Source organism: Eptesicus fuscus, chromosome 9 (genome assembly GCF_027574615.1).
Source record: "Eptesicus fuscus isolate TK198812 chromosome 9, DD_ASM_mEF_20220401, whole genome shotgun sequence".
Classification (NCBI taxonomy): Eukaryota; Metazoa; Chordata; class Mammalia; order Chiroptera; family Vespertilionidae; genus Eptesicus; species Eptesicus fuscus.
Genome location: NC_072481.1, coordinates 33,128,978 through 33,142,554, shown reverse-complemented (window position 1 = coordinate 33,142,554; position 13,577 = coordinate 33,128,978). Strand labels below are relative to the sequence as shown.

The window sequence follows — 13,577 nt, the reverse complement described above, 5'->3', positions numbered from 1 at the left end:
CATATATATTGATGGTGGGAACATAAAATAGCACAGCTGCTTTATAAAACAGTTTGGCAGTCCCCAAGAAAAGTTAACAAATTTGTCAAAACGGCCCAGCAATTCCACTGTTATGTATAGTCACACCCCCAAAATGAAAACATCCATCCAAAAATTTGTACAGAAATATTCACAGCAGAGTTACTCATAATAGCCAAAAACTATAAAACACACAAATGGCCAACAAGTGAATGGATGGATAAAATGCGATATATATCCATTCAATCATAAAAAGGAATGAAATTTTGATACATGCTACAGCATGAAGGAACCCTAAAGAGATTACACTAAATGAAAGAAGTCAGTTACAAAAGGCTATACATTCTATGATTCCATTTACATGAAATATACACGATAAACAAATGTACAGAAACAAAAAGTAGATTAGTGGTTTGGGGAGTGGGAGAGAGAAGGAATGGGGATTGACTGCTAATGGGAACAGGAGTTTCCTTAAGAGAGGATGAAAATGTTCTAAAATTGGATTCTGGTGGCAGCTGCACAACCCTGCAAATATATCAAAAACACTGTATTGGTCACTTTATATGGGTGAATTGTACAGAATGTAAATTATATTTCAGTAAAGCAGTATTTTTTTTTTTAATTCTCCACATTTACTACTGATGAAAACAATGTAGCTAAATAAAATCATCATAATATTTTTTTCCAGGACAAAATGAAGGCCTTTCTCAATTCACTCAGTTGCCTAAGGCAGAAACCTAGGAGTCATCCTCAACTTCTTCTCCTGCACCATAACCTGTAGTTAATCACCAAATTGCATCCATTCGATTTCTGAATCCCTTTAATCCATTGAGTTAAGGTCACCTAGACCTGGGGTCAGCAACTTTTTCTATAAAGAGCCAGATGGTAAATATTTTAGGTGTTGTGGCAAAATTGAAGATAGTATGTAGGTTAGGTGCTTATATAACAAGAGAGAAAGCAAATTTCCACAAAAATTTGTATTAAAGAATTGCAAAATATACTAATAATTGAATAGAATTTTTTTGTAATACAAGTTTACTAATTAATGTCCTTCAGAAAGAGACAGTTCTCGTATTGAAGTTTAAAGTCAGTATTTCCTATAACTGAAATCAATGGCAAATGTTCATCTACTAAGTCAGGGGTGGGGAACGTCAGGCCCATGGGCCACATAAAGCCGGGAAATCATTTGGTCTGGCCCTGCCAAGGCATTAGGGGTGAGTTAATTAAATGTTTGACCAAATATAGCAGGATAATTTTTAAGTTGATAATTTTGTATGGCCCTGGAATCATATTATAAATATCCAAATGGCCCTTGGCAGAAAAAAAGGTTGCCCACCCCTCTGTAAAATGCTAATCTGCAATTACATTTTATGTATTTCATCTCTGAAAGTATTTTCACAGATGAAGAGGGTGAAGACTCAAGAGAATAATAAATGGATGTAGAATGCATATGGAAGGACCAGTCTCTGGTAAAGGAGAGAGATCTGCAGATGCAGGCAGAATTATAGATCTGGTAGCAGACTACTGAAAGAATTGCTCTCTGATACTTTTTGTCTCTGAGGGAAAATATCTAAGAGTGAGAATGGCAGAGGTGAAAGGTGGAACAAAATGCAATGGGTATTGACTTTTGAGTAAAATAAATGAAATATCAAATAGTACTTATTGAATAGGAAATACAGGTAACTAAAGAAATCTAATAAGAATGTCAGATAATGCCAAAAAAAAAAGAATGAAATCTTACCATTTGCGACAGCATGGATGGACCTGGAGGATATTATGCTAAGTGAAATAAGTCAGAGAGAGAAAGACACGATATGATTTCACTTATATGTGGAATCTAAAGAACAAAATAAACAAACAAAACAGAAACAGACTCATAGACACAGAGAACAGAATGATGGTTGCCAGAGGGAAGGGAGAGTGGAAAACTGGGTAAAGAATGTTAATGGATTAAGAAGTACAAATTGGCAGTTACAAAATGGTCATGGGGATGTAAAAGTACAGCATAGGGAATATAGTCAATAATACTGTAATAACTATATATGGTGCCAGTTGAGTACTTGAAATATCGGGGGGATCATTTAGTAAAGTATGTGATTGTCTAACCACTATGCTGTACACTTGAAACTAATACAAGATAATACTGAATGTCAAATGTACTTGAAATATGAAATAAAATTTAAAAGTCAGATAATATCAGAAGTCCAGGTGAGACTGGTGAACATTAATTTATAATTGTACTATATAGGTTTATATACCTAATTTTATGACTTTTTCCCACTAGTGCTTAGCAGTCCAAGCAAAGACAGATGGTGGATGGTTAAATTCATGTCAGGTTGAACACATCAGGGTGCAAAAGGACAATGAAACAAAGGAATTTAAAGTATATGCCAAAAAGTAGACCAGAAATATAAGTTAAAAGGGGAGAAAAATGAAGACACAAGATAACTGACAGAATGAGAGAAGTCAATATACCAGAGGACCTAATGTCATAGAATAGTTGAAGTGGAAATATTTGAGTGAGCAAGAAAGGTGAAAGAAAATATACTTGTCGTCATTTTAGCTAGTGTCTAAAGGTATGAGACACATCTATTTTGTATGCTGTTATAATCCCAGTACATAGCAGAAAAACAGTTACAAAGTAGGAATTCAATCAATATCTACTGAAAGATAAACTTTACTATGGAAAATATAAGCATGAGAGACTATTAAACAAGGATATTTGTTTTAATATCCATTATAATACTGATATAATAAAAACAACTTAATGTCCATCAAAGAAAAATACTAAACTGATAGATCCAAGCTACAGAATACTATGTATTGTCCTTTAAAACAGAATAAAGAAGATAAAAAAATGGTTAGCAGCCCTGGCCGGTGGGTGTTGCTTAATGGTTAGAGCGTTGGCCCGCAGACCAAAGGGGTGTGGGTTCAATTCTTGGTCACAGCACAAACCTGGGTTGCAGTTTCAATCCCCAGCCCCAGTTGGGGTGCGTGTGGGAAGCAACCAGTCAATGTATCTCTCTCACATAGATGTTTCTCTTTCTTTTTCTCTCTCCCACTTCTTCCCTGCATTCCACTCTCTAAATATCAATGGAAAAAATATCCTCGGGTGAGGATTAACAACAACAACAAAATGGTTAGCAGATCCATAGGCCTCTTTTGATAGGCCCCAAACTGATGTCTGGCTCTTACACCAAATGATAGTCAAGACCACAGACGCTGATATTTATTAGAACTACTTATAACATACTGAGTTATTAAGAGTTACTGACACTTTATTATCATAGACTAAAATGAGCACATTTCCAGTTTACTAAGGACTCTAATTTATTTATTTATCCTATTAAAAAGTCTGACTGCATGAAATTGCTAGGTTCCCACTAAACATGTGCATATGTTCACACAAATAGTTGGAATTCCCATAATTTTCAGGTAAAATGTTTTATCAGTGCATCAGATTTGTTTTAACTATGCTTTTCATTTATTGCTTTTTAAATTTTTTAATAAACTTACTGAATTTCCCTTTTATTAGACATTTTGTTCATGCATGACTTTTGTATTCTTTCAAACTTGACTGTCATTTTTCGTTTCTCCCTTGTAATCATTTTTACCCCAAGAGGTAACACACACAAAAAAGTCTGAGCCCTAGCTTGTTTGGCTCAGTGGATGTAGTGTTAGCCTGCAGACTGATGGGTCCTGGGTTCGATTCCAGTCAAGGGCACATGCCCAGGTTGCGGGCTCGATCCCCAGTGTGGGGTGTGCAGGAAGCAGCCGATCAATTATTCTCTTCTTCACTGATGTTTCTTTCTCTCTCTCCCCGCCTTCCTCTCTGAAAAAAAAAGAAAAGAAGAAAAAAAAAGAAACAAACAAAACGGTCTAAGAACCAGTGCCCCAGGGGAAAAAAGCTCTAGACTTCTCTGCTTTTCTCATCCCATACCCCTAAGAAAAAGTCCTAAAAGTGGACTGAACAAGATCAAGGATAGTCATGAATAGTAGAAACATGGTTTCTCTTGAGATTACTTCTCTTGGGAGTTTCTTTCTCTGTGAAACTAAGATCTCTCCCATTGGAAAACAAAAACCAGGGTGAGACCGCCCTGGCCAGTGTGGCTCAGTTGGTTGGAACACTGTCCTGTATACCAAAAGGTGGTAGGTTCAATTCCCAGTTAGGGCACATACCCAGTCCGATCCACAGTCAGCCCTACAGTAGGCAACTGATTGCTTTTTCTCACACTGATGTTTCTCTTTCTCTCTTTATTTTTTTCCTTCCCACAAACCCCTTCCTCTTTTTAAAATCAATTAAAAAAAAAATGAATTGGGAAGTACTCTGATCTCTCTAAAAAAAAAAAAAGCCAGAGTGAGATCAAAAGGAATGGCGGACACTATGCTACCCAGTTCAGGCAAAAGAAACCTCTTAATCCACGCTATCTAATTCAGCTTACTAATGCTACATCCAAATTAGAGACGCCTCAGCAGATAAAGTATTTTTTGGTGTTGTCCTCTCTGTTCATATTTTCATAAATATTTCAAGAGATAGATGAGGTGCAGTGAGCAGCACCTCAAATTCAAAATTTAAGGATTCTGAGTCTTGACTCTCCTCCCTTAATCATTCAACAAATGCTTATTTGATACATGCTTTTTGTCAGACACTATGATAGGCATTGGAGATATGATGGTAAATTTTATGGATATGGACTGTCCTCATGGAAATATAGTCTAGTGGGGAAGATACAATTTAACAAATAGATAAACAAAATTTAGCAAATGAATATCTCATTATGGACTATAAGTGCAATTGTCCCTGCCCCTATTTCTAACACCAACTTAGAAATAAGAGTAGATTCTTGTACTATTAAAAAAAACTTATATAAGAAAACAGAAAGATTCAGAATTCAAATTATGTAAACTTACAGCTTCTCTGCCAATGAGTGGATAAAAGGGAGTACCAAAAAGTTTCCTTCCATTGATAAATGCCTTCATGATGAAATTGGTCACTATTAAAGAAAGAAACAACAATAAAGATATAGATCTTAATGTGTAAGAGCTTTAAGAGCAGGGAATTTTTATATTTAAAGCTTACTTTTTCTAGAAACTCCAGCACCAAGATTATGATTCAAGTCAAAAGGATCTAGAAAAGAAAAATTTTATTTTTTAATTGAGAATTATGTTCATTATAACATTCAATATACTTAGTAGTCATGAGTGCAACCTAATACTATGTAAATCAGGCCACCCAAGCAGCAAATTATTTTTTAAATTATAAATTAAAGGATGGAAACTGATAAAAATAAAAAAAATCTTCCAAAATGTAATGTGTTTCAGTTTTCCCCTCAATTCCCTTGGCCACATGAAATTGGTTTTTCATTTTATTTTATTTCTTAATGAATATCAGTTAAATGATCACCTTCTATTGCAATGCATTTGGACGTCCACTGCTTTTCAAAAGTTGTTAACAGCTTTTTCTGCCGAATGCTAATTACATATTCTTTGAAATCAAACTCTTCAGTATAGAAGCGAAGCAGTCCCAACCAAAGCTCTCCTAATGTTTCTGTATTCTTTCCAAGTGAAGGTAAACGTTTTTTCTACAGGTGAGAAAAAAAGAGAGAAAGAGAAATATCTAAACTATCCAAAATATAGACTCTAAATCCAAGTAAAATTATTAAATTAAATTAAATTATGCCAACCCTAACATTTATCAGTAAGCATTCCATAACATAAAGATTTAAAAATTACCAGTTCTTCTGTTTTATCAAAGAAAAAAGCATTCCATCCATCAACCATTCTCTGTGGAATCTGTTTTCCATCAAAGATCTGCATAAAAAATTAATGTTATTATTAGATTTTAAGTCATCCAACCCAACACCCTAAATACCCTCACCTCATTTTAAGATTTAGCTATAATGACATACTGAAATATTTCTTCCAAAATGAGTATGTCAGGATGGTACAATTTGATGTCAAGTTATTAATGAATAAAATGTATCTGAAAGACCAAAACTGGGAAATAATATCTTAAGAGCATCAGACCCTCCAAATGACACATTTGATATTATTTGATGTTACCTATTTGACCTGTCAAAACACATCCAGTCCAAGATTAATAAAATAAAACTAAAGTAAATCAAATGAAAATAGCATTTTCATCCAAGAATCATGGATGAAGAAATACATAATACATAATACATAATACATAATATCTATTGATTGCGCTCCCAAAGGAAATCAATGGAATTATTTGTTTTGGGGAAGGGTATAGTACCTTTAATCTTTATCACATGAGGCTGAAAAGCCCCCTGGACATTGGTTAAAAAAAAAACACCACAAAAATTAGGAAGCTTTCTCTGACATGTTGATAAAGATTGTAAAATCTTCATAATTAATTATAATAATTATTCACTGTCCTAAAGAGGGAGGAGGGGTAATGCTACTTTACTAGAAGAAAACTACTCCAGAAGATCATTGTATAGGCACAACTAACCTCATCTCTACAAGCAGTTTTGAGACTCATTCTCTAAAGGCATTTTAACAGATAAAATCAATTAGAAAGTTACAATAAGTTCAGAGTCAGCAGACCTTATTTCTAGTCTTAGTCTTGCCGAGTAGTGATTCTGAGCAATATAATTATGTTCCTAAATCCTCAGTTTTACCAATGAAAATAAGAGATGAGATTAATTAGGTTAATTGTTTTCAAATTTTATCTTTCTGTTAAGCTGTAAAACTCTTTCTTAAAATGCAACCTTCCTCGAAGTTCAGAAGTGTAAAACAGATAAAAGCAAAGGTACTCTTATAGAAGCCAGAATGGAGAAAACATACCCCATTTTTCCTTACCCCACTCTTCATACATACACTAATGAGCTCCTAGGAGTTTACCAGAATGTATACTTTAACACCACTAGATAAGGTGGTCCCCAAGGCCCCTTTCATTTTAGATGGGACAATGAATTATAAAATTAACTACATGCCTGGTCCCTCTAATTCACTCTCCGGTTTAAGTTCTTTGTGGGTATAATTATCTCTGAAACTAAAATTCCTACTATTACATCAAAGCCTGCCATATAGAAAATACTTAATATATGTTTACTGAATGAATATTTCTACTCTGTAAGCACATTTACATAAAGATAATTTCAAGGGACTTAAGCTAATAAATTGTTTTTTATATTTACATATAACGTAAACAAATATAGTTACCAAGAATCATCTAGCATAAATTCAGACATTTTATAGAACAAAAAAGGTAGAAATTAATAGAAATTACAGCTATTAATATCTAAAACAAAATACATGGGATCCTTCCCTCAAAAAAGAAATGCAGGTTTTAAAGAGGCCAAAATATTTGATGCTTTTATATTATAGGGGAATGACACAAGACACCTCTTTAGACTTTGATTCATTTTAAGAAAATTCTTACTTTTTGAGTAACAATTATGATCCAAACCCAACTATGTTGGCTGATAACACAGTAAAGTGGACCTGTAGGCCTTAGAGAGTATTTAATCACTGACTTGTCTGTTTTTATAAACTATCTTATTTCACAATGCCTAACTTTCCACTCTGACTCAGCCCTTAGAAGAACTAATGGTATCTTTTCTTACTCTTACACACACTCTCTCTCTCTTTCTCTCTTATCTTTTAACACCAATTATTCTCCATTCAAGCACTCAGTCTTCCCTCTGAAACCTCACCAAACAATTCAATCATATTTGTATAAAGAGTAACCCTGTACATTTCCATATTTATTTTCTTATTGTAATAATTTAGTATTTACTGCTATTTTTAAATTACAATTTTTTAGTTGTGGTAAAATACACATAAAATAAAATTAACCATCTTAAACATTTTAAATGTACAGTTCAGTGGCGTTAAGTACATTCCCATTGTTATGCACACCTATCCACAGAATTATTTTCATCTTGCAAAAATAAAACTCTGAACCTATTAAACAATAATTACCCATTCCTGTCTCCCCACAGCCTCTGGCAACCAGCATTCTACTTTCTGTCTATGAAGATGACTACCCTAAGTACTTCATATAAGTGAAATGATACGGTATTTGTCCTTTTGTGACTGGTTTGTTTCATTTAGCACAGGCTCACCCATTCAACAGCAATTTTTAAGCTACAAAAACATAGCATTCATAATATCATGTTTGAACAACACTCCTCATATTTTTAAGTGAAAATTTACTTTTACTTAAGATGATCTGCTAAAATACAGCAAAATCATTCTACTTAGAAAAGCTCCTTTTAACCTAAAGAATTTTGTATTGTTGACCACTAAAAACAGTCTTTGCAGGGCCGTATTTATACCCAGTCACTTAAAAGTTTAGGTTCAATCACAAATGGAGTCAAAGATCATCAGCTTCATTAAACATATCCTTACCCTTAAAAGTTGATCGATGCCAATGACCAATACTTAAATGATGCCAGAGCAATGGACAATGGGGTCCCATATGACAAGCAAAAAAGGCCAGAAGCAAAAATCCATATATCATCAGTTCATATGTATCACAAAGCCCCCCACAATCACAGCTCATTATGATGGAAAACATTCCATGGACTGTCTCATTTCATCAATCATTGTCTGTTAAGCAGATAATGGGAGAGTTCTTGAAGTTGGCTATGGCAATCCTACCTACATTTTCCCAATATTATATTAGTAAAGCTGCTAATGATAATAATAACAGTTAATAATAATAAAACAACCACCATTTATGAACACCTATTTTATTAGCACCTACAACATTCAAAAGAATTCATTGTCTCTGTTCCCTATATTAACACCGAAATACCATTATTACATTTTCACTCAAGACTAGTGGTGGTCAGACACCTTTTTGAAGGCCACAATGTCAGAATTAGGATTCAAACCAGTTATTTCTGGCTCCAAAATCATGCCCGGCTCTTTCCATTGTATCATGCTACCTCAGTGGCTCCTCATCCATGGGTAATATAATGAGAACACAGACAGACCACCATAATTTGTATTCCATTTTAGTTAAGTATAGTATTCTGTCAAAGTCATAGCAAATGGCTGCAATGTGTAATTATGCAAAATATCCCCAAATATAAGGCCTTAATAACAATTATACTAATACAGAGAATGATCTTGACCATGGCAGGCCTAATAAATTCATGATAAATTTTAAATACTATACTTCAGAGGACAATCTGTTTAAAAAAAACACTCGTCACTCAACATAGATTTAGCAACTTAAAGTTTTCTGCTAGAAAATGACATTTAAAATCTTTATTTCTCTTCCACTATTTGTTTAAAAGAGGGAAGGAAATGCTTCTAAAACCAGGACATTCATTAGAACTTTTAAAAGCTTACTAAGAGACCATCTGACACCCACCATATGGCTTGCTATTTTGTGATTTTCTTCTTTGACATGACTATCAAAGTTTATGTGAAATTAGAATATGTGATTTACCAGGCAATTCTGATGCTTCTCTCCTTCCTCAAAATAATGACCTGTCTAAGAAATTAGAACTGGATCCTCCCTAATGTTTGCAAATCCACTTTGTGCCAAAAATGAGGAGGAACAGATGGATGATTAAAAACTCCTCTGTACTTGTGGCTCAGTTGAGCATTGTCCCATGCACTGAGAAGATGCCACTTCAATTCCCAGTCAGGACACATGCCCAGGGTTGTGGGCTCAATCCCTAGTAGGGAGTGTGCAGGAGGCAGCTGATCGATGCACACTCTCTTTCTCCCTTTCCCTTCCTCTATCTCTAAAATCAATAAAAACATTTCTTTTTTAAAAGAACTCCTTTGTATCTATTTCAGAGAATATAAATTGGTTACAAAAAGGGACTCTGAGTCACCAAGTCTGAGTGAATATGAGTAAAATCTGTTTCTTTTGATGCATATTCTTGTATTTAATGCAATTAACATGACTCTACAGAGATGAGGAAGAATTTCCTTGGGTTTTCTCTCAACCAAAATTCACGAAGTTGATCAAAATATAAAAAGGAATAAATCACGCTTGTCAAGCAAAAGGAGAGAGAATACTCTGAAGAGAAAAAACTTATGTATTTGCATCCGAGAGACTAATTTATGAGTTCATAGATGGCTATATAAATTTCATAGTGATCTGCAGCATTCTGACTGTAAAATACAAAAATGTTGCAAAAGATATTCAATAGTACTGTTCATCTATTATTCTTTTGGTAGTCTATATTCTCCCATAAAAACTTTTTTAAAAGATTCATTGTTTGATTATACCATTAATAGAAGAAAACTTAGGATGTCATGATGAAAAAAATCCTTCATAATCTCATGAACTGAGCAAGATCTGTGTGTTTAGATGGATTGTTTTCACAAGAAACTTCTTTACAATTTTCTTAAACACCTACCTCTTGTAGAACTGGGATAACAGGTGGTTTTCTCTGCTGCAGAAAGTACAGCACCATAAGGATATAAGCATATGAAGATAAACTTCCCCTGGAAGCATCTCCAATATCACATCGCTAAAGAAACATAACAATGATTGAAAAAACTTCAGGATCTTATTCCATGCAAAATACTGGCTAGTTTGAGACACAATTTTTTCTCAACTCATCAAACTGGCAAATATCCAAAAGTTCAATAACAAACTGTCATAGAGGGTGTGGGTAAACAGGTACTTACACATACAGATGTATACGTTAGCATAAATCCTATGAAGAATAATTTGGCAATATCAAAATTACAAGAGCAATTTCATTTAACTTAGCAGCTCTGTTCTAATAATTTATCCAGCAAATATGCGATAAAACCCCCATGTAAAATGACTAAATAAGAAGTGTTTTCATTGTGACACTGTTTTAATAGCAAAAAATCAGAAACAACTTAAGGTATCAGTACAGCACAGATTTTAAAAACTAATGAGTATTCACACAATAGAAAAATATATAGTCATTAAAAAAGAACAAAGAAACTATTTTATACTCATAAAAATAATCTCCAATATCTATTGCTCAGTAAAAAAAGCAAAGTGCAAAACACTATTTTCAATGTCCTTATACCTGTAATAAGAATGAGGTAGGAAATTTCAGTACTGGTATCTTTCTGGAAGAACTTTTGACAATGGGTGCCTCCAGCAAGAGGTACTGATAGGCTAGGAGACAGATGTGGAAGGTAGATTTTCTACCATAAACCCCTTTATTTATTTTTTAAAAATATATTTGTATTGATTTCAGAGAGGAAGGGAGAGGGAGAGATAGAAACATCAATGATGAGAGAGAATCACTGACTGGCTGACTCCTGCATGCCCCCTTCTAGGGATCAAGCCCGAAACCTGGGCATGTGCCCTTGACCGGAATTGAACCTGGGACCCTTCAGTCCACAGGTCGAAGCTCTATCCACTGAGCCAAACTGGCTAGGGCTCCACTATAAACCCCTTTAGATGTTTTGAATTCTGAACCACGTGGTTATTTAAAAAATTAATAAAAACACACAAAATGAACCCTCAGAGACTTCCCTTGAGTAAAGCTTTAGCTGGTATTATTTTAAGGGAAAGGAATGATTTCCTTGACATGAATCACTTGGTTTCATTACTAAAACTCCATAGGAGTACTGAACTGTCATGTTGGAGATAGTTTATGAGGTGAACCCAGAAAAGCAGCTCTATCAAATACGATTTTAGGCATGGGAGTTGGCTTACCATCCTAGTTAAGAATCTCTGGGTTAGGAAATCTGATATTGGGGTTGAAAATCATTATCACATTGAGAAATTTTGCCAATGACAAATTTTCTAGTTACATATGGAACTGGAACATGCACAGGAAAAAACGAAGAATCACCCTACTCAAATAAGTATAATTTAAAGCCCTAACCAGTTTAGCTCAGTGAATAGAGCGTCGGCCTGCAGACTGAAGTATAATTTAAACCATTTAACATTGAGTGCTTCTTTTTAAAAGTTCAGGTAGTGGGGAGAGGGTAAGAGATCAACCAAAGGACTTGTATGCATACATGTAAGCCTAACCAGTGGTCATGGACAACAGGGGTGTGGGGGCATACGTGGGGAGGGGTTCAGGATGGGACTAGGGGGATGAGGACAATTATGTGACACCATAACCAATAAAGAAATTTTTTAAAAAAATAATAAAATAAAAATAAATAAATAAATAAAAATAATTTTTAAAAAAGTTCAGGTAAACAAAACTCAGAAATTATTTTTCACAAGTGTGACATCAGTATGTTTCACTTGAACAATCATGAATCTTACAACAAAGCAGATCATTAATTTTTTAATACATACCTTAGCAAACACTTTCATAGTATATCCCAAGTACTGCACTCTAGGATCAATAGCTGCATAAGTAGCTAGCATTCTTGTGTTATGTTGAGCCTGAAAAATAATTACATATTTGAAATAATTTCAAATTTATTAAAAATTAGGTAAAACAAAAGAATACACTCCAAATGGAACATATAAATATAAACTTAAAATACCTATAAATAAGCCAAAAACTAATTTTCAATCTGAAGAAAATATCAAGATGATTAATTTTTTCCCTTAAACCACTCACATTTGAAAGCTTTAAATAGAAACATATAGTCAACAATCTATAAACTTTTTCAATGACAAGTGTAAACATACCTGGGTCTATAAAGAAAAACTTACCAATGTATTATACAAACTGATATCGCCTTCTAAACCACTTCGTCTATGTTCGAATTTTACTATAGGCACTTTGGCAGTAGTTATAGGCAAAATATTTCTTAAACCTGATTAAAAAATAAAACTTCACTAAGTTAAATAATTTTCACAAAGCTAAAAAATATTTTCTGTTGTTTTAAAGTTATAAGTTAAAATTCATACCTGGATGTCTCTTAAGAATTTTTGCCAAATTTTCTATTATTTCCTTACAATTTAATTTCTAAAGAAAAAAAGGAAGAAACTAAAATAAATAAAAATGTGTCTGACTCAATTAGGCATTGTACAAATTCTACTATAATCTAGGCATTTAATACTAGCATTTAAAATCTCTAGCCATAAGCTCTATGTAACCTTCTACTTAAGTATATGGTCCAAGGACCTGCAGGATCAGCATCATCTGGAAACAAAAGAAATGCAGAATCTCAGGCCCCATCTCAAGCTACTGAATATAATTCACATTTTATCAAGATCCCCAAGTAATTCACGTCCACATTAAAGTTTGAGAAGCGCAAAGACAAGAGGATAATGTTTTCAAATATGTGAAGAAACAACTACAGGTAGGCTTGGTGAAGGCAAAACAATTTAGTGATTAAGAACATAGGCTCTGAACTTAAACAAATTTGAATTCAAATCTTAAATTAAGTACTGACTAGCCATGTGACTTTTTCCAGATTCTTAACCCCTCTGAGCTTCATGCTACTATTCTATAAAATTGAGATTATAATCTCTCAGGTAATTAGAGAGATTACATGAGACATGTATGTAAAGCATTCAGCAGCATGCTTGGCACAAAATAAGCACTTTAAGTCTGTGAGCTTTTTATTATTATGTTGACCAATAAAAGAAAGATAATCCTACTGTAACCAGCATCTACTTCTTCAAGGAAATTCTTATCTCTGCATATTTAAATGTT

The 13,577-nt window shown here is 33.8% G+C and overlaps 1 protein-coding gene across 1 annotated transcript in view; it reads right to left on the bottom strand.

The window, feature by feature from the left end:
- The window catches only part of TUT4 (terminal uridylyl transferase 4), a 127,736-nt gene that overhangs the window by 13,173 nt on the left and 100,986 nt on the right, over window positions 1-13,577 (bottom strand). Inside the window, exons 18-25 of the mRNA XM_028142150.2 lie at window positions 12,827-12,884; window positions 12,629-12,732; window positions 12,263-12,352; window positions 10,377-10,490; window positions 5,752-5,829; window positions 5,423-5,600; window positions 5,099-5,146; window positions 4,930-5,012 (exon numbers count right to left, since the gene is read on the bottom strand). Coding sequence (XP_027997951.2) covers window positions 4,930-5,012; window positions 5,099-5,146; window positions 5,423-5,600; window positions 5,752-5,829; window positions 10,377-10,490; window positions 12,263-12,352; window positions 12,629-12,732; window positions 12,827-12,884 — 753 coding nt within the window. The remainder of the gene's footprint in view (window positions 1-4,929; window positions 5,013-5,098; window positions 5,147-5,422; window positions 5,601-5,751; window positions 5,830-10,376; window positions 10,491-12,262; window positions 12,353-12,628; window positions 12,733-12,826; window positions 12,885-13,577) is intronic.